At 44.8% G+C, this 22539-nt stretch overlaps 1 protein-coding gene across 3 annotated transcripts in view; it reads left to right on the top strand.

The window, feature by feature from the left end:
* The window catches only part of C14H16orf71 (chromosome 14 C16orf71 homolog), a 386375-nt gene that overhangs the window by 40482 nt on the left and 323354 nt on the right, over window positions 1-22539 (top strand). For all 3 annotated transcript variants that reach the window (XM_029576717.1, XM_029576716.1, XM_029576718.1), the window contains exons 6-7: window positions 7735-7894; window positions 14660-14818. In XM_029576717.1, coding sequence (XP_029432577.1) covers window positions 7735-7894; window positions 14660-14818 — 319 coding nt within the window. The remainder of the gene's footprint in view (window positions 1-7734; window positions 7895-14659; window positions 14819-22539) is intronic.

Genomic DNA, 22539 nt, shown 5'->3' with positions numbered 1-22539 from the left:
GATTTGAATTCCAGGACAGTGATGGAACCAGCAGTCACCTTTTTGGTGGTTGTGGGCTGCGACCTGGTCAGTACTTCTGCTAGAGGGGTGGCTTTAGTGTAATAATCCGCTATGCTGATGGGAGGAGCAATCAGATAGAGGAGTTATCAATCTGTAATAATACTGGTGTTAGTTGTGGGTGGATCCTTGGGCCAGTGGCAGATGACCACGCCCCTGGGGGAAGATCCTGAGAGGGACCACCGGTCAGGCTCAGAGTATGGAGACAGACACACACTAGTTCTTTTATTAAACAGGTTTTTTAAACCACCAGAGGTGGCAGTAGTGAGCAGAAGTGCCCGGCAGGGCTGAAGTCCCTCAGATATTGGAACAGTGATCCCAGGATGGCTGAGCTGTTGAGAAACTGTAGACAGTGAGTAGGCAGGGTATGCAGAGTTCAAGAACAGAACATAGATGACAACACTCACAATAATGGTCTCGGAGAGGCTCAGCAGCTGGAAAGGGTATGCCTTCAAGAAGCGAGTACCTGGTTCCAGGGAAAGCTCTGAGAGAGCAATAGCAGCTCACAATGATGTAGGCAGCGATAGCTTCCAGGCAGAAGAGAATCAGCAGAGAGTCAGGAACAAGGGCCCTCGAGGAGCGAGTACCAGTTCCTGTCTGTAACCTGAAAGGCAAAGAGAGTGAGGCCCCCGAGGAGCGGGTACCTCTGCTAAGTCCAAGGAGGCAGAGTAGCTTGAAGGAATCCTTGCTAACTCACAGGCTGATACAGTAAAGCGCGGCTGTGGTTACCCTGTTTCTAACCCGCTTTGTACGCACAATTTGGAAGTGTATATCTAACCCGCGATTCAGTATCCGGTTTTACGCGTCCTTACCGCTTCTTGAAATCGACGCGTATCCCTTTCCGCCCATGGTATGTATATGATATGTTAATGATCGGATTAGCTATTCCCTCCGATACAGTAACTTGCGCCCAGATTATCGCCTTTTTAACCAGCTATTTTGCCATGTCTTTAACCTGCAAATTTACCGCCTACCCTGACCCTGGCGTTAGTGTGGTGAACTTAGCCGCCCACTCCCAAACCAACCCAATCCACAGAAAAAATGCTTCTTGCACAAGAGGGAAAAATTATTCCAAAAAATAAAGCAAGGCACAGGGCGAAAATCATTTCTGTATTGCGCTCGGGCATTGCCAGCTTGACAAGCGACAGGCAAGCCCCAGCAGCCGGTGATCGGCGGCAGGGAGTGCAACAAAGCACCTGTGCATGCAGCTCCGATTTTCCACCTCCTTCGGACGGGCAATAGAGAGGCAAAATTTCCCCCAGCCCCCGCTCACCTGCCCTGGCCGCGGCCACGCAAGCCCCCAGCAGCAGCAGCAGGAGGGCGTCCATGGGTGCCAGTCTCCCGTGCGGGCTCGCTGACAGCTCCAGAGCAGCCTCAGTCCTCTCTCCCCTCCTCCCGAGGTGCGCACCACGGCTCCCTTGCCTCCCGGGGGCAGCCGACGGTGAGAGCAGCTTCAGCAGCCCGGGGCGGATCGGGCGCTCCTCATGCGAGGTGGCTTCCAGCAGCCCCCGCCGGTGAAGGTGAATGAACGCACGCCATGACCTGAGTGCCCGGCTGGACGTCTGAGGTCATGGCATGCGTTCATGCACCTTCACTGCCTTGAGCGCCCAAATTGGGCGTACAGGCGGGCACTCAAGGTAGCAAAGGTGCATGAACGCACGCCGCGACCTGAGCGCCCGGCTGTACGTCAGAGGTCACAGACGTCCCCTGGAAACGCTCCATGTCCAGCTGCAACCTGGGCTCCAGCTTGGGGGACTTCTCTGTGGCCAGCAGCCAGGCCTCCAGTAGACTGGCCGGGGGCGCGGCGGGCGCTGCCAACAAGCACCTTCTGCCTGGCCTCCACCTCGCCCACGTCGTCGGCCTTCAGCAGCGACTACAGCGGCCTCTTCATCCTCCTCCACCTCCTCGTCACAGGACGCCAGCGGCCAGTCGGCCTTCATCTCCAAGGTGCACAGCTCGGTGGCCGAGGGCCTGTACCCATGCATGGGCATGGCGCACCCCTACAAGTCCTGATACAAGTCGGGCTTCCACTCGGGCCTGTCGGGGGAGGTGGCGAACTGTGAACAGTGCCTCCTCCTGGTGGGACGTGCACGGCCAGGCGGCGGCGGGGCCCTGGCTGGAGGTGCAGAGCCCGGCCGGCGGGTTCCGGCCCTCCCCACATCTGGGCGCCTACAGCCCGGACTTCGGCTCGCTCACGCACTCGGCCTGAAACACAACACCAAAACAGAACACCTTCCCGCTGCCGTGAGTGCCTGCCTGTATGTCCAATTTAGGCGCTCAAGCCAGCGAAGGTGCATGAATGCACGCCGTGACCTCTGATGTCCAGCCGGGCACTCAGGTCTCGGCGTGCATTCATGCACCTTCGCTGCCTTGAGTGCCCAAATTGGGTGTACAGGTGTGCGTTCATGCACCTTCGCCGGCGGGGGCTGCTGGAAGTCGCCTCGCATAGGGAGCGCCCCATTCGTCCCAGGCTGCTGAAGTCGCTCTCGCCGTTGGCTGCCCCCGGGAAGCAGGGGAGCCACGGTGCACGTCTCGGGAGGAGGGGAGAGAGGACTGAGGCTGCTCCGGAGCTGTCAGCGTGCCCGCATGGGAGACCGGCACCCATGGACACCCTTCTGCTGCTGCTGCTGGGGGCTTGCGTGGCCATGGCCAGGGCAGGTGAGCAGGGGCTGGGGGAAAGTTTGCCCATGAAATTTCGTCTCTCTCTTGCCCGTCCGAAGGAGGCGGAAAATCGGAGCTGCGTGCACAGGTGCTTTGTTGCGCTCCCTGCCGCAGATCGCCAGCTGTTGGGGCTTGCTGGCGCCGGGTACTCAAGGCAGCGGGGTCTGTAGGAGAACCATCCACTTTCCTGGTGGAATGACATTTCAAATGACATTTGAAATGACAGGTACCAGCGCACCCAGGATACTGTATAGGCGCTGTATAGAGCTCTATACAGTACAATGGATTGCGCTCGCCTACCGCTTCATGGACCCGCTTTGGACGTGGCTTGCATTTGTGTCTCATTTGAATACTGTATCGAGCAGTATGTGATCCAAACTGTGCATGCGGCAAACAAGGGTGCGCCCGGCACTGCCGCACTCTCTTACGCGTCCTTACTGTATCGGCCTGCCAGTTTGTTAGTGATATCAGAGACCTTTAAATAACGGAAGCGGATGACGTCATCTCAGGGGGACGCCCCTGAGGTTCACGCCCTTGCTGGTACTTCAATCGGAGCCAGCGTGCGCACCCTAGGCTTCAGGCAACATGGCGGAATTGCAGTGTCGGGCTGGTCCAGGGATGCTGGAGGAAGTCGGCAGGGAGACGCCGCGGCAGCCAGCCGTCCTTAAACCATGGAGGGAATCGCCACAGAGGTAAAGAGGGTGGAGTGAAGACGTCAGGCAGTGACAGTTGCAACATTTAGTGATAGTGGCCAAGCATCAGCTGTGGCTGTAGATTTGGTCATCCAATACAATTTCAAAGTCTATTCTTATTTCAAAGGATCACTCTTATTTGGGAGTGAGAAAGAGGAAATGGCTAGTAAGTGGGGAGAGTCTCAGGTTCCTCGGTTGCCAGAGGATAAGATGCAGGTGCCATGCTCGTTCGGTGTAAGAGGGATTTCAGACATTTTCGACCCTACAGAGGAGCAGCTTCTCAGAGGGATAGACCTTTGAGTAGGACTTAGTCCTTTTGGCCCAGGCAACCTAGATGGGGGGCTTCTGAACTTGTGGGTCATGATTCCAGTGCCCAATTCACAAGAAAATACAGGCATTCCATTTATTTCATTGTGCCCAAGAAGGAGGGTTCCTTTTGCCCTATCCTGGACTTAAAGGGAGTTAATTATCATTTGCGAGTGACTCATTTCCGCATGGAAACATTATTCTTGGTGATAATGGCAATACAGTTGGGGGAGTTTCTTACATCTCTGGATTTGTCAGAGGCATATCTACATATTCCCATTCGACTGGAGCATCAATGGTTTCTGCAGTTTGCCATTTTGGGTCGATATTACCAGTTTTGAGCACTGCCTTTCGGTTTGTCCACTATGTCCATAACCACCTCCAAGGTCGTGGTGGTAGTGACAGTCGTTGAGAAAGGATGGCATTCTGGTAATTTGGGCCAAAGGCTTGGAAGACAGCATTCAAACCTTGCACAAGATGGTCTCCATGCTGCAGGAGCTCCGTTGGGTGGTGAACTTGGTCAAGAGCAATTTACAGCCCTCTCAGATGCTGGAGTATCTCGGTGTTCATTTCAACACTAAGGCAGGGTTTTTCTGCCCATGATCCACATTCAAAAGCTGGTGGCTCAGGTGTGACTATTGATAGAAGCAGTATGGTCTTACCTAGAGGTGGTTCCATGGGCAAGGGCACATATGCATCCTCTTTAGCGCACACTACTTGCATGTTGGAATCCACAGTCTCAGGATTACTCGATATGGCTTCAGTTACCAGTGGAGATTGGCATCCAACTGAAATGGTGATTGCAGATGGATCATCTAAGAAAGAGAGTTTCGTTGCAAGCTCTGGACTGGGTGGTGCTCACGACAGTTGCAAGCCTCCAGGGTTGAGTGCTCACTGTCAGGAGTTGGCACAGGGGGGCTGGAGTGCAGAGGAGTCTCTCTGGAGCATCATTTGTCTGGAAGTGTATGCCATTCAGTTGCGGTTTGTTGACTGCTTGCAGGGTCAAGCAGTCTGAGTAATGTCAGACAATGTGACGACAGTGGATTACATCAATCGCCAGAGAGGCACCAAGAGTAAACAAGTGTCACAGGAAATAGACCAGCTTATGGTATGGGTGGAGGTACATCTCCAGGAGATCACTGCCTCCCACATTGTGGGAAAAGACAATGTGAGAACCAACTTTCTCAGCAGAGTCTGGATCCAGGAGAATGGGAATTGTTGGATGAAACATTCCAGCTCATAGTGAACCACTGGGGTCTACCATATCTAGTCTTGCTAGTGATATCACACAATCAAAAGTTCCTCGTTTCTTCAGTTGCAGGTGAAATCCAAAGTCTCTGGGTATCGATGCTCTAGTGCAGAAATGGCCGAGGGGTAAGCTTCTGTATGCTTTCCCTCTGTGGCCCCTTGTTGAACAGGTTGATTCAGAGAATCAAGAGGCACATGGAGATGGTACTTCTGGTGGCTCTAGACTGGCCTAGAAGGCCATGTTATGCAAATCTGTAGAGACTTTTGTTGGACTCTCCTCTCCGGTTACCGGTCCAAAGGGATCTGTTACAACAGGGACCTGTTCTTCATGAAGATCTGACTTGAGTTTGCCTGACGGTATGTTCCTTGAAAGGGCTCGGTTTCTGAAGCATGGATCTTCCACTGCTGTGATTTTCACCTTGCTTTGAGTTCAGAAGTTCTTCACTTCCTTAGCCTGTGTTCGGATTTGGCTAGTGTTTGAGGTTTGGTATGAGGAACGAGGGTTTTGTACTCATTCGGTTAAGATCCTGCTCATTTTGCTGGATGGGTTGCTTAAGGGTTTCACCCTTAATTCTTTGAAGGTGCAAGTGGTGGTTCTTGTCTGTTTCCAGGTTCAGGTAAGTGTTGGACCCTTGTCGGCCCATCTGGATGTGGCCTGGTTCTTGAAGGGGGTGAAGCATCTTCATCCTCCTTTGCGGTTGGTGATGCCTTTGTGGAGCCTTAATCTGGATCTGGATTTTCTGGCAGGTCCCACTGTTTGACCACTACATAGCCTCTCCTTGAAGTTACTAACCTTGAAGATGTTTTTTCTTGTAGCAATTTGCTTTGTGTGTAGAGTTTCTTGCAGGGAACCGTTCTTGCAAGCAACTCCATGTTCGGTCCAGCTGCAAACTGTTCTTTCTTTTTTGCCAAAAGTGATTTCAGACTTTCACTTGAATCAATCGATTTCCCTACTGACGCTGGACAGGGAGAGAGATGTGGATAAATATCGTCTGTTATGGACCTTGGATGTTAAGCGACATCTCTTGAGGTACTTGAAGGTTTCCAGACCTCTTAGAAAGACTGACTGGCTGTTTGTATGCCAAAGTGGGAGTAAACAGGGTGAGCCGGCATTGCAGGCTACAGCAGCCCACTGGATTACGTAGGTTATCCTGGCCATGTATGTGGATGCTGAGCAGCCGTTACCTAAACAGGTTAGGGTTTATTTCACTAGGGCTCAGGCAGTGTCATGGGCGGAGCTTCGATTGTTGTCTCCTGTCGAAATTTGCCGAGTAGCAACGTGGTTTTCCTTACATACTTTTTCCAGGTATTACCATCTGGATGTGCAGACCGGGAAGACGCAACCTTCACACATGTGGTGTTGGTCGGACTGCAGGTAGCTTCCCACCCTTTTTAGGAGTAGCTTGGGTACATCCCACTGGTCATGAATTAACCTGTCTGAATGCTGAGAAATGAGAAATTACTACGTACCTGATAAATTTCCTTTTCTCTAGTGAAGACAGGTTAATCCACCTTCTTGCCCTTGGCTGCCAGTTTGTGGTGTTATTGTCCTCCTGAGTGGCTGCATTTCCAGGGATTATTGGTATTAGTTTCAATCCCTAGATTAGTGGTTACACTCTGAGTTCAGTGTTTCCTGTTGACTGAGTGCTTGAGTGGTTGACTGATCATGGTTATAATCAAGTATTGTTAGTTTGTCCACAGTTGGCTTTTGCAGAGAATACTGGTGGGCTGATGTCAGAGCAGGGGTATATATACTGTGACATCAGCTTTGCTCCGTCTCCATCTGTTGGTAGAGGTGCATAACCGCACTGGTCATGGATTAACCTGGTCAGGTCAGCACAGTGGCCCTGATGCAAGATCCAGTTTAAGGTATGGGGCGATTCTGGAGGGGTTGGGTGGGGGGAGAATTATGGGTGGTGGTGGGAGGTCCTGCACTAGTTGTTGTTGTTGTTTTTTTTTTTTTTTGGAGGGGAGCAGAGTTGTGGTCTTGTCTGGGAGGGTGGGGGTATTAGTATCATGGGATGGGGCCACATTTTATTGTGTGCTTTGGGAAGGTGGGAAGGAGGGGCTGGGGCTGTTGCTATACTGTTCATTTTGTAACTTTTAAACATTTTGTGGGTGTCAGGGCTGCCTTGACTGGTAGCCCTGGGTAGAGATGGGGGTCAGCCCTGACCCCTGCTCAACCTCCTCGTTTGGCTGCAAATTTTTTTTCTGCCACTTTAAATATGCAGCAGGAGCCTTGGGACCCATGTTAGGGTTCTGGGCCTCCCTCTGCACATCTAATGTATTTCAAATAGGTGTAGATATTTTGTTTTGGCTAACCATCTTTTTGGTTAGCCAAATATTAACATAAAGTTGACTGGTAATGACTTTCTTTGCATGCATTTCATTATTCATGTATGAAAATCACTTGCAAAGAAGGTCATTGTAATAGGGGAGGGTATCTGGGTGGGGAGATGCAAAATATCACGCATATTGCACAATATACGCATTATAATGTGCATTAGAGCCCTAACACAGCTTGATGAATCACCCAGTTAGTTGGCTAACTCATCTCTTCCTAGTTACGCCCCCAGAATGCCCCTAACTTAGCCAGCTAAATTCTAGCCTGCTTATTCTAAACTGCTGTGTGTTGTGAGTTGTGCTATTAAGCAGACATCCCTGACAGATAAATTGCCTGCAGCATCTTATTATTCCCACCTCTCATACTATGACGTACCAACCATTGCAAGCTCCTTGTAATGATCTTTTTTATATTGTTGATTCACAGAGCATCTGGCTGCTAATACTCCGGATAGGCTCATGGAACAGCTGGAACTGCTGTGTGCAAAGCAGTCACAGGAAATGTCTTCATTTTATAATGGAATTGAAGACTTCAGGGACACTGCTGCTGAGTTTCCCAGCCTGAGAGAGCAGACATCTAGCAACAGGTTACCTACCCCTTTAATACGGAGAGAGCTAAAGGCTCTGTGGAAGGACATACATAAACGTATCTATATGTCAAATAATGACTGGTATATTGCATTGTGATCTGCTATCTTGAACGCGAAGGAATCATAAAATACAATGAATATATTACAAGTATCTTTAATCAATGTTTACAAAAACTTTAAAAATACATGGTCAAAAATCAACCAGCATACAATGACATACATACAAAAGGAATATCTTCAACCCTTAGTCAAATATATATGCTCTTAAAAACAGTATAGATATATTCACACACAGAAATTTACTCACTGCCCAATGTTACACAGATAAGACAAAGTCACCATGTTTCATCCACATTAAACTAATATCTTGTTTCCAATACATGGTTACAATTTTATTGACGACAAAATAACAAGTCTCCCAAAAAAATAAGGTTAGTAATGGGGGTTGTTTTGAATCAATGACTAAAAGCTGACTATTTCACAAGACCAGAGAGAAAAGTTTGGGTCCTTAATGAATCTTCCTGTTCTTAGATATCAATATATTGATATATCTCTATTCCATTACCTTCTGCTCCACCAGTCCTGAACCTATGGGTATATCCTCTCATCCATCGCAAATGGAGGCAGAGTTCTAAACTTTTTTTTTTTATGACATCACTAGAATATAAATGATAATTAGAACACATTCAAACAGTTTACTATTGTCTAAGCTAAAATTAACAAAAACAAACATATCGTAAAAGTAACAAGTTCTAAAAATTAATCTTATAGAGCTATAATAAATAAAATGAATAAATCACAATTTCAGCTTGAAGGAAACCAAGCTCAAATGCAACAGAAAAAATTAAACACTCAAAATAATTTGATTAGAAATCTTATCTTCAGTTATAAAGGGCGGGGTTCTGGACTGGTGTAGCAGAAGTAAAGGAAAGGAAATTAACAGGTAAGACATAATTTCTCCTTCCATTATCTTCTGCTCCACCAGTACTGAACCTATGGGAAATACCAAAGCCCATCTAAGGATGACAATCCCGCTTTTAAGACTGATGAACCAAAATTGGCATTTTGTCTAGCAAGAAGAGCCAACCTATAATGTTTTGCAAATTTTCCATTGGACTTGCCGAACATCTTTCAGCCCATGATGAGGCTTGTGCTCATGTTGAATGGGCCTTAATCATATTAGGTACCATTTTACCTTGTAACAAGTAAGCTGAAGAAATAGAATTCTTCAGCCATCTAACTATCCAAGAATTTGAAGCCAATTCTCCCTTACGTGGACCACAAAAAAGAACAACTTTCAGACTTTCGAAAAACTCTCTTGACATCTAAAAATCTTAATGAATTTAGACCTTCTTTACACTCACTCTTGTTAAAAGTAGGAAGAACAAAGCACTGATCCATATGAAAAAGAGATACTACCTCAGGGAAAAAAAAGGAAGAAACAGGTCTCAGAATTACTGAATTCTTTATAAATCTCAAAAAAGGAGATTGACATGATAAAGCCTAATTCTGAAATTCTTCTTGCAGAAGTAATTGCCACCAAAAAGACTGTTTTAAGAGTTAAGACTTTAATTGAAGATTTTCCTAAAGTCTCAAAAGGAAGTTAAGTTAGTGCTTGAAAAACTAAATTTATACTCCATTGAGAAAACACAGATCTAATCGGAGGACACAAATGTTTTACCCCACAGACAGGCCGATACAGTGCAGTGCACTCCGATGGAGCGCACTGTTAACCTGCCCTTCGATGCGCATTTTCCCTTACCCCTTATTCAGTAAGGGGCAGAAAATGCACGTCCAACCCGCGGCACCTAATAGCGCCCTCAACATGCAAATGCATGTTGATGGCCCTATTAGGTATGCACGCAGGATACAGAAAGTAAAATGTGCAGCCAAGCCGCGCATTTTAGTTTCTGCCGGCACCAGGAAAGTGCACAGAAAAGCAGTAAAAACTGCTTTTCTGTGCACCCTCTGACTTAATATCATGGCGATATTAAGTTTGAGGTCCCGAAGGGTAAAAAAAAAAAAAAAAAGAAAAGAAATTTAAAATGGGCCGGCGGGCTCGAGAACCGACGCCGGCAAAATTGAGTGTTGGCTGTCAAACCCGCTGACAGCCGCTGCTCCAGGTCAAAAGGAGGCGCTAGGGACGCACTAGTGTCCCTAGCGCCTCCTTTTGCCCGTTTCTATCGCACCACCTAATTTAAATACAGAATCGCGAGTGGCCTGTGCGCGTGCCGGGAGAGCGGGCGTTCGTCCGCACTCCTGTGGATTTTACTGAATCGGCCCGTTAGAAAATAGGAAATATCCCTACGGAAAGTGATCAAATTATCATTAATTTTCCCCCGAAAACATGAAATGGCAGCTAACTGCACTTTCAAAAAGTTTAAAGCCAAACCTTTATCTAAACCACATTGTGAAAAAGCTAGAATATCTCTTATTTGTGCTTTCTATGGAAATAAATTTCTTTCCTTGCAAAATTCCTTAAATATGCGCCAAACTCTCTTATTTAAGACAGAGAAGTATAATTCTTTCTAGATTGTAACATTGTACTAATTACCACTCCCGTGTCAGCGCATTCATAGTCTTTTCGTTGGCTGAAGAACCTTCTTGCCTTTGCCTTCTTGTGGGTTGCTGTTAGAACCATCTACGTTTCACCCCATTTTTATATTTGCTGCTTGCATGCCCAATGGCCAAGCTCCTTGCCTTTGTATTTTGGCTCAAAAAAATCTGTTTGCCCATTCTCCTGCCCTGCAATGTGTAATGCTGAAAGCTGTAGCAGATGTTTCTTCCACCATGCAAATAGTAGCTTCATTTCCTTTGAAACTCTTTGGCCCTGAGTACCTCTTGTTTAAGTATGTTACTGAAGTTGCATAGTTGCATAGTATACTTTACTTATCCTCAACTAATCATTGACTGAAAATGGAATAATGATAGCTTTATGACCTTTGACTCTAATATTCTGTACCCCATACTTTATTACTTTGCTAAACCTTGAGCGAAACAATTCTAGCAAAAATGACCCCAATCTTTTAAAACTGGCATCTGGTGTCTTAATATCCAATCTAGAAACTCTAGTGATATTCCCCTCTGCAACATTCAGGGAGTTTGTACACCAGCAAAAACCTTACATTTATTTTTTAGGTAATTAATTTTTTTAATATTATGCTTGCAAATATAGCATACTATCATAGCAATTAATCTAAGAACATAAGAAATGCCAAACTGGATCAGACTATCAAGCCCAGTATCCTGTTTCCACCAGTGGCCAATCCATTTGCGCTGGTTGAGAGGATCAACCCATAGTTCTGGACTGGTGTAGCAGAAGTAAAGGAAAGGAAATTAACAGGTAAGACATAATTTCTCCATAAAGCTGATGATGATATAATGCTGTAGTTGTGCTTTATTTGCTTGTTATGTGAAGGGTTCACTATGTGGATATATGTCAGATGAATCCCAGATATATGTCTAATGAGTCCCAACAAAGAACATTTGCTTTTTTCACCATATCCAGGCTTCCTCAGGGGATGTTTATTAATCAGAATCAACAATATATAGAAATAGTGCAAAATAAAGTAAGAGTTCACACAATAGTTTTTATATGTTCTTATGAAAGTTTTATTTGGTACGGCAACTCCACTATTTCTGAAATACACATCATTGTATTACAACAGGTCCCCTGACACAGATCCCGTGTTTCACCACAAGGCTGCGCCGGGAGGGACAAACAAAAGATTATTAAATCTGAAAATACAAACAGAAATAAATAATGGTGTGGGACAACATATTGATGGGAAACCTATGTCACTGGTATAACTAGCAAAGCATAAACATACCGGTGTGAATTCCAACTCGAGGTGACCGGGAGCGCACAGGTAAAATGACAACGAGGTCCTTTAAATACTGTAGAAATGGCGCAAAAACCGCCAACCAATCAAAAGAGATCAGAAGCTAGGACGTGAAAAGGAACTGAAAACCCAAACTAAGTAGAAAAGCACCACTCGATCTCGTTATTCAGACCCAGTGGAGAGAGACTTATAATTATAAATCCATTTTTGCTCTTTGCGAATGAGCATTTTGGAAAATCAGAATCAACCATCTTGAAGCACAAACCCAATGTTTATGCCAAATTATTGGGAAACATTAAATTTAAGGATGAATTACCTACAAAAGAATGTAATTGAATGAAAAATAATGGATTTGTTAAAAGTAAGAAAACTATACAGAAACACAAACACTAATAAGAAATAAATATTGTTACCTAGTTTCCAAATCATTGTAGTTTATGATTCCTTCACATTCAAGAAAACATTGATTTTGGAACCTTGGTTTTTCTACCTTTGTTGATCTGTGCATTGTGATCTGCCCCACAGTTTATCTTCTAAGCATTGATCCTATGTTTGAGTATATATTCTATTATTATTGTTCAGAAATGAGGCTCAGTAAAAATTAAGGAATAGAATAAGGAAATATTTTTCATAAAGAAAACGTGGATACATGGAATAGCCTCTCGAGGGTTGGTGGGGACAAAAATGGTATCCGAATTCAAGAGAGCTGGGGTTAAGCACAAAGGATCCTTATAGTGCTTTGTCAAAGTCTTCACACCCTTGTACATTTTTTCACTTCTAAAAAATACAAATCAAAATGCATTTCAATAGCAGTTTGTTTCACCGTTTTACACAACACATTCTACATTTTCATTATAGAAGTATTCCAAATGTAATTAAGAATAATAAAAAAAGTTTTGATTGCATAAGTCTTCACACCGCTGGAAGTCCCTTTTACAGCAATAACAGCCAGGAATTGTTTAGGATAAGTGTCTGACCCAATATGGAAAACCTACACACTGGCTAAAGTGAAATTTACTTCCCCAATATACAATATATAAATCAGAACACAGGGGTAAATATATTAATCAATTTTTATAATTCTTAACACATTAATTTAAAATAGAATTTATTCATAATATCGTATAAACAAAATTTAAAAGCAAAATGACAAACATTTATCATATATGTACATTTTTCAAATAGATTTATTCAAAACTTCACCAAATAATCATTTAATTACATGGATAAATGAATGTGTTAAGGATTATTAAAATTGATTAATATACTTACCCCTAGGTTCTGATTATATTAGGATAATTGTCTCCCATCTTTACACAGTGGGATGATGCAATTTTTGTCCATTCTCCTTGGCTGAAGAGCTCTAGCTCCTTCAAATTGGTTGGGTTTCGTTTGTGGACTGCAAGTTTAGCCACAGATTTTCTATTGGATTCAGGTCTGGGCCACGTATAGACATTTACTCTCTTCTTGCTGAGTTACTCCATTGTTGCTTTTGCTTTAGGATCATTTTCCTGCTGAAAGGTGAATCTTCTCCCCATTCCCAGATCTGTGGCAGATTGGAACAGGTTTTCCTCCAGGATCTGCTTGTATGTTGCACCATCCATCTTTCCCTCAATCTTCACAAGCCTCCCTATCTCCTGCTGCTGCAAAGCATCCCCACAGCATAATGCTGTCACCACCATGCGGTGAAGTGCTGTTTGTTTTACCCCATACATATCCTGGATTATAATACAAGTGAAGAAATATAGAAATTTAATATTATAGCAGATAAAGACTGCTAGGCCTATCTAATCTGCCCTTCCTATAGCAATAGTATAGCTCACTAAAAAGATGGATGGTGCAAAGTATGGAGGAAAACCTGTTCCAGTCTTCCATAGACCTGGGACTGGGGAGAGGATTCACCTTTTAGGAGAACAATGATCCTATGCTTAAAGCAACAGCAACACTGGACTTCCTCAGCAAGAAAAAAATGAATGTCTTCAAGTGGCTCAGTCAATGCATGGACCTGAATCCAACAGAAAATTTGTGACAGGATTTGAAGATTGCAGTCCACAGATGATTCCCAGCCAAGATGAAAGAGCTTGAGCTTTTCTGGTAAGAAGAATGGGCAAAAACTGCACCTCCATTAAACCTAAACAACTTGAGGTTGATATTCAAAAGCCATTTAGACGGATAACTTAAAAGTTATCCGTCTAAATGGCAAAACTGGCATATTCAGCCACTTATCTGGCTAAATTCTAGTTATCTGTACGGATAAGTCAGTGGCATTCCAGGGATGAGCAGTGTTATAACTTATCCAGCTAACTCTGGTTGGGCCATGGACCTGTCCTAAAGATAGCCGGATAAACTTATCTTTAAGATAGCCAGATAATTTTACCACTGAATATACCCAGCTAACAACTACTGTGCCACAAAATGGCTGAAAATTGACCCCTCCTGATTGTAACTGGTACAAAAGGGCTTCCACCAAGTATTGAGTCAAGGGATGTGAAGACTTATACAAGCAAGACTTTTTGGTTTTTTATTCTTAATTACTTTTGGAATATTTCTATAATTGTTCTTTCATGCTAAAAATTTAGAGTATTTTGGGTAGATCAGTGAAACAAACTACTACTTTAATGCATTTTGATTTATATTTTTTTAGATAGAATATGAAAAATGTAAAGGGTGTGAAGACTTTCACAAGGCAGTGTAGTTGCATGGAAAGGAAGGTATATCTGGAGGGTTTGGTGGTATTATGGTAGGGAGGGATAACTGACAGTCTAGATAGGCCTTATGCTCCGTTATATGGTCTACTCCCATGAAATCTGCAAGACCCAGAATGCACTCTGTTGGAAAATATTTTTAAAACTTTTTCTTATCTAAGAGCTTTTTTGCTTTGTCTGGCCAGTGATGTTAGCTTCTTGTCATTGTCACATAGCAGGAAAAGCAAAACTGTTCATGGGGCAAAATGGGGACGTTTAGAAGAGCCCCCAACAATCTATATTGATCTAAGGAATGTGAAACCCCAGGAATCGGAGTCGCTCTCTGAGGAAGACGAAGATCAGGAAGCAGACTGCCAGGCAGAGGTTCATCAGAGGTAAATCCTTTGAGAAGATCTGAGCATGTAAAATGGCTTATTTCTCATTTGGAAATGTAATTCTTATTAGAGGTTCTCTCTAACGTTCCTTTTGTTATTTTGCAGTGTGTATTATAATCAAATCAACCTTTTTGAATGATATGTTATCCCAGGACAAGCAGGATGCTAGTCCTCACATATGGGTGACGTCACTGACGGAGCCCTGAAGCGGGAAGCTTTCTGTCAAAGTTTCTAGAAACGTTTGACTGGCCCTGTGAGGCCACTGAGCAGGCCCAGCATGCTATGATATTCTCTGCCACAGGTGTCTCTCTTCAGTCTTCGTCTTTCCGCGCTGCAGTTAGCATCGCGGGTATAGGAGCCGTTGAGAAATTTCTCAACAATTCTGACTCAAAAGTCAATTAACCAGATATTCTCTCTCACATTTTTCTCAAGAAGGTTACTTTTACACCGGCTGGTGAGTACCTCAGTCTCAAATTTTATTTTCTCTTGAAAAAAATTTTCGCATAATTTCCGTTATCTGCCTCGACGGCCGTCGATCGCACTATGGCTACCGGTTTTAAAAAGTGTCCGGTATGCGCACGACAAATGTCCCTTACGGATCCGCATCTCGAGTGCGTCCTATGTCTCGGCGAAAATCATGACGTTAAAAACTGTCCGCAGTGTGCCGAAATAACGCCGAAGACAAGAAGATGTAGACTGGAAAAAATGGAACATTTATTCCACCTCCAGTTAATGCCGTCACCTTCCACTTCTTCGAAGTCTCCGGCTGGAGCGAAGAAGCGAATACTACTTAAAAAATCGATCGGGGGACCGTCGGGGGATCATTCATCGTCTTCATCTACCTCGGCAAAATCCGGCGAATCACAAAAAGAAAAACATAAACATCGACATCGAAGGTCGTCGACATCCGAATCCACATCCCAGGATCCGTCGACGGCAAAGCGGCCACGCTCAGACGACACCTTGGTGTCTGGGCCTCCTCCGATCTCGACACCGGAACCCCTACAGGGCCCTGCAGCGGTTCCAACGCCTCAGCCTTCGCCACTGCTTACAAGTACTCTCACAACAGCAGTTGTAACGCCGGAATTATCTGACATGATAAGACAAGCGATTTCACAGGCTTTGAGGGAACAATTAATCCCGACGACTTCATCGATGCCGATGCTACAAGCATCGATGCCGGCAACATTGCCGATGCCGGTGGGACCACCGATGCCGGTGTCTACCATGACGCAGAGGACACTGAAGGAATCGACGTCGACACCAAGAATTCTAACTTTGACGTCGACATCCATATATGCGCAGATACCATCCACGACTTCGATATCGATGCCCATGTTACCTCCATCGAGTACGAGACCACTCTCGACATCAATGTCGAGGCAACCATCAGGACCATCAAGGACATCAACCATAGATGTCGAAGATGTTCAGGATTTACCTTCCTTACATCATCTGCTCCAAAAGTACCAGGATGTCCTTCACACAATGCCTAAACAACATACAGAACAGGTGTTTTCAACTCAACCCACTGATGATCCACTACCAGGTCCATCAGGGCTCCATCTGCCTCATAAAACCACACCAAAGCATATCTATGGACAGGAAGAAGAAGATTCCTGGGACAGTCAGGATACAGAATCCTCTTCTGAGGACTTTATGTCTGACCCCTCACCTCCAGAACCAAGAAAGAAGTCCCCACCTGAAGACCTCTCTTTCTCCAACTTCATACAAGATATGGCAGACACCATTCCATTTAAATTGGAAACTGAGCAAGACTCAAGGCAACACACCTTAGAAGTGCTGCAGTTTGTGGACCCTCCCAAACAGGTCTTGGCTATACCAATACACGAGGTGCTTTTAGACTTACAACATCGTATCTGGGAGCACCCATCCACAGTGTCAGCTGTAAACAAGAGAGTGGATTCATCCTATTTGGTACAATCAACTCCAGGGTACCAAAAGGCTCAACTACCACATCAATCTGTGGTAGTTGAATCTGCACAGAAAAAATAAAAAAGAATCCGGCCTCATTCCTCCAACCCACCTGGCAAGGATCATCGCTTCCTTGATTCTTTGGGAAGGAAGATCTACCAATCTTCAATGCTAAACTCCAGAATCTCTGCATACCAGCTGTACATGACACAGTATCAGAGAAATTTATGGAAGCAGATGGAGGAACTCACCAATTCACTGCCTGAACAGCTTCAAGAACCTGCACAAGCCATAATACATAAAGGCCTGGAAGCAGGTAAACACGAGGTAAGAGCGGCCTATGACAGTTTTGATACTGCCTCCAGAACTGCAGCTGTGGGCATTGCTGCACGTAGATATGCATGGCTCAAGGCTTCTGACCTCAGGCCTGAGGTACAGGAAAAACTTGTTGATCTTCCATGCAAGGGAGACAACCTATTTGGAGAAAAAGTCCAGGAGGCAGTCCAACAACTGAAGGATCACACGGAGACTTTACGTCAATTGTCCCAAATGCCTCAAGATCCTTCCACACAGCCTCCTCGCAGACTTCCTCGCAGGGAAACAAGGAGGCCTTATTACAGACCACGCAGATACTACTCCCAAACATCTCGGGGTAGATCTACCAGACCTCAACAGCAACGCACCCAAGCTAGACAACCAAGGGCACCCCGTGCCCAACCCCCACCTCAGACAGGCCCTGCTACTGGGTTTTGAGATACAGCCCAGAGAACAAACCACTCCTTTAAACCCTCACACACAAATTCCAGTGGGTGGAAGAGTGTCCCATTTTTACACACACTGGCAAACAATAACAACAGACCAATGGGTGCTCTCCATAATAGCACATGGTTACAAACTCAATCTCCTATCAGTTCCACCAGAATTTCCAACGAGAGCCTTCCCACAACAGGAATCTCAACTTATTCCTCTACAAATAGAATTATCCTCCCTTCTGAAACTCAGGGCAATACAATCAGTGCCCCAATCTCAAAAGGGAAGAGGATTCTACTCCCGTTACTTCCTCATTCCAAAGAAAACAGGAGGCCTACGCCCCATCCTAGACCTAAGAAATCTCAACAAATTTCTAAAGAAGGAAAAGTTCAGAATGGTCTCTCTAGGCACTATGCTTCCACTTCTACAAAAAGGAGATTGGCTTTGTTCTCTGGATCTTCAGGATGCTTATACTCACATCCCAATATTCCCTCCTCATCGCAAGTACCTGTGCTTCATAGTAGGTCATCAACACTTCCAATACAGAGTCCTTCCTTTCGGACTCACCTCTGCTCCCAGAGTGTTCACAAAGTGTCTAGCAGTCATTGCAGCACATCTACACAAGCAAGGTGCTCATGTATTTCCATACCTAGACGACTGGCTCATCAGAAGTCAGTCCCTACAAGGAGCTCTCGATTCTCTCAATCAAACAATTACAACACTGTACTCAGTGGGATTCCTGATCAATTATCAAAAATCTCATCTCACGCCTGGACAACTGCTTCAATTCATAGGAGCAGAATTGAACACCAACCTGGCAAGAGCTTTTCTACCAGAGGACCAGGCAGAAACAATCTCATTACTAGCAAGGTGGTTCACATCACAAACACATGTAACAGCCCACCAGTTTCTAACTTTGCTAGGCCACATGGCCTCTACAGTTCACGTCACACCCATGGCACGTCTAGCCATGAGAATAACACAATGGACTTTAAGATCACAATGGATCCAAGCCATTCAACCATTAAATACTCAAATACAAGTAACCCACCAACTACATTCTTCCCTGCTATGGTGGGTGAACAAGGACAATTTGTGCAAGGGCCTACCCTTTCAACCACCAGTCCCACAAATAACTGTGACTACAGATGCATCCACCTTGGGTTGGGGAGCTCACATAGGCAATCTCCAAACACAAGGAACTTGGACAAAGCTTGAAGCAACATTTCAAATCAATTTTCTGGAACTTCGAGCTATACACTATGCTCTACATGCTTTCAAGGACTGCCTTACAAACAAGACTGTTCTGATCCAAACGGACAACACAGTAGCCATGTGGTACATCAACAAACAGGGAGGGACAGGCTCGTACCTCCTTTGTCAAGAGGCAGCTCAGATATGGGGTTGGGCCTTGAACAACTCCATGTTTCTCAAGGCCACTTACCTAGCAGGCATTCACAATGTAGTGGCGGACAGACTCAGTCGTCAATTCCAACCACACGAATGGTCACTAGATCCCACAGTAGTGACCAGGATATTTCAACGTTGGGGACAGCCAACTGTAGACCTCTTTGCATCACATCTGAATCACAAAGTGGACAACTACTGTCTCCTATACAACCTAATCAACAGGCCAGCCAAGGACGCATTTGCTCGCCCTTGGAACTCAGGCCTACTCTACGCGTATCCTCCAATACCGCTCATTACCAAAACTCTAGTGAAGCTACAACAGGACAAGGGGACCATGATACTCATAGCCCCATATTGGCCTCGACAAGTATGGTTTCCCACACTTCTAGACCTCTCAGTCAGGGATCCCATTCGCCTGGGAGTAGCTCCCACTCTCATAACTCAGGATCAGGGTCGGTTGCGCCATCCCAACCTCCAATCCCTATCACTGACAGCTTGGATGTTGAAAGCTTGATCTTACAACCACTCAATCTTTCATCCAATATATCTCAAGTGCTTATAGCTTCACGTAAACCTTCCACACGGAAGAACTATGCTTCCAAATGGAAGAGGTTCACTTTATGGTGCAAGCAAAATGACATTAATCCTTTCACTTGCCCTACAAACTCTTTACTAGAGTACTTGTACCATCTTTCAGAATCTGGTCTCCAGACTTCATCTGTAAGAGTGCACTTAAGTGCAATTTCAGCTTACCATAATCAGGTAGCAGATGCACCTATCTCTACACAACCTCTCGTTAGCAGATTTATGAGAGGTTTAACTCACCTCAAACCACCAATTAGACACCCAGTCACACAATAGGATCTAAATTTGGTTTTAAAAAGACTCATGCGTTCTCCTTTTGAACCCATAGATTCCTGTGATCTAAAATTCCTTACATGGAAGACCATCTTCCTCATAGCCATTACATCAGCTAGAAGGGTTAGTGAGTTACAAGCACTTGTCACATATGAACCTTACACTAAGTTCTTACATGACAGGGTGGTTCTCCGTACTCATCCTAAATTTCTCCCTAAGATAGTCACGGAATTCCACTTAAACCAATCTATAGTTTTACCCACATTCTTTCCAAGGCCTCATTCTCACCAGGGAGAGAGGGCTTTGCACACCTTGGATTGCAAGCGTACTCTGTCTTTCTACTTAAACCGCACTGCAGTCCACAGGAAATCCAATCAACTCTTTGTTTCCTATGACCCAAACAAACCAGGTAAAGCAGTGGGTAAACATACTCTATCCAATTGGCTAGCAGATTGCATACAATTTTGTTATGAACAAGCAGGCCTTCCTCTCCAAGGGCGAGTAAAAGCACACTCAGTAAGGGAAATGTCAGCTTCAGTAGCACACTATCGTTCAGTGTCAATACTTGACATATGTAAAGCAGCAACATGGAGTTCGCTTCACACTTTTGCAGCTCATTACTGTTTGGACAAGCAAGGAAGACAAGATTCAGCTTATGGACAATCTGTCTTAAAGAACTTGTTTCCAGCTTAAACCCAACTCCTTCTGCATCCAATGTTATGTGATCCTCGGCTGACTCATTTCAACAACAATATTCACTACCAAATGACTCAGCCTCTAGCTTGCTAATCACCCATATGTGAGGACTAGCATCCTGCTTGTCCTGGGATAAAGCAAAATTGCTTACCTTGTAATAGGTGTTATCCCAGGACAGCAGGATGTAGTCCTCACAGAACCCACCCGCCACCCCGCGGAGTTGGGTCTCATACATTTTATTATTATTTTATTTTTGCTAACGCATTTGCTATATACGAGACTGAAGAGAGACACCTGTGGCAGAGAATATCATAGCATGCTGGGCATGCTTAGTGGCCTCACAGGGCCAGTCAAAAGTTTCTAGAAACTTTGACAGAAAGCTTCCCGCTTCAGGGCTCCGTCAGTGACGTCACCCATATGTGAGGACTACATCCTGCTGTCCTGGGATAACACCTATTACAAGGTAAGCAATTTTGCTTTTCATCACAATTCTACTGTTCTTTGAAGCTTTTTACTTCTCCCTCAGTGTCTTTGTTTGTGAAGAAGAAATGATCTTGGGGACAGGAGCATGGCCAGGGGCTTAAAGCACTGGAGAAGGCCTGGGTCATGAGGTCAAGACTCTTTTCCTTTGCCTCCAGGACTCAGTTGAAAACAAGGCACATGTCCTAATTTGACTTTTCTGGAAAACAGATTATGGTTGTTCATTTGTTGCTGAATTAGTCTACTGGAGTATGTGAAAATAAGGGTCAACAAATAAGTTGTAGGTAATATTTTTTTCTTCACTGACCTAGAGAAGGGAGCACAGCTCTTGTGAGCTAGTCACAGATGTATTGAATTAATCCAATATAAAGGTATCACCTACAAATTGTTTGCTTGTATGTGATGCCAACATCTGAGAGAACATACCACCGCTGCCAGGACTTGCCTGACCCATTCATGTGCAAGTGGAATTTGTTTTAAAGGCCTTTTAAGAGAAATCATGTTTCAGTGAAATCCTACCCTCCCCCTCAAATTCCCTAAATATGAAAATAAAGTGAATTGAGTGCAAAGTTGCAACTATATGCAGACTGTTGGTGAAAGGGTCACTCACAGACTGACAATTCACTGAATTGGTCTGACTTTGAATTCACTTTAACTGCATGAAATGTTTTATATGGGTCATTTTTTTTTAAATCGGATTTGAGTTTCTAATAATGCAGTGACAAATCTAATGGTTAATGTAAGAAAGACCCCATCAGGGAATGATAACAATGAGGCTTTGCACAAGTAAGAGGTTTATAAATGTGCAGTTTCTGTTCATACCCCAGATCAGTCCTGACTTCTGGGTTTTGCCTCCCTGCCAGCAGATGGAGACAGAGAAGAAAACCTTTACTGACACAGCTATATAATCTAGTGTGCCACCTGCAGTCCCTAAGCATTTCTATGTCTCCAGCAGATATTAGAGATGTAAAACCTGCAATCTGAAGTGAAAAAAAGGAATTAGACAAGAAATAATTACAGCGAAGGAAGTCCTCCTAAGGGGTTGTTGGACTGAGGTGGGTGAGCGGGGGATGGTGACCCTTGACTAGGCTCATGCCCAGACAGTGGAGGTGTTTGGATATTTGGTGGTCCAGATCCCTCCTTTTCCCTAGGAGCTTGAGAACCCAGACGATTCAGTGTTCAGCTCTGCAGTCTTCAGGGAAATAATGTTTTTACTTTATTTCTTTAAATAAAGTTTGAAAAATAAAAATGCAGGTTTCTGTTGGTTGCCAGGGCTTGGGACTCCCAAGGCAGCAGTCTTGGTGTGGGGGGATGTATGACAGGCAAGGCATTAGCATTTTCGTCGCTGGGGGGCAGCTGCGGATTCCTTCCTGGTCACCGTGGGAAGGGTGGCTATCCCTGCCTCTATGACAGCTGTGAGGGAAGCTTTTGGGGAAGTGTAGGATTTCCCTCCTTCCTTATCTCTGGCTGTTAATGATCCCATGGAGGCTCAGGAAGCCTCTGAAGAGGAGGAGCCAGGTCTGGGTGAAGATTCAGACAACTCCCTCTCTTTCTCATTGGATTTTGTCCTGATGCATAGGACAAATTTGGCC

This window comes from Rhinatrema bivittatum, chromosome 14, assembly GCF_901001135.1.
Source record: "Rhinatrema bivittatum chromosome 14, aRhiBiv1.1, whole genome shotgun sequence".
NCBI lineage: Eukaryota > Metazoa > Chordata > Amphibia > Gymnophiona > Rhinatrematidae > Rhinatrema > Rhinatrema bivittatum.
This window is presented reverse-complemented; position numbering and strand designations above follow the sequence as displayed.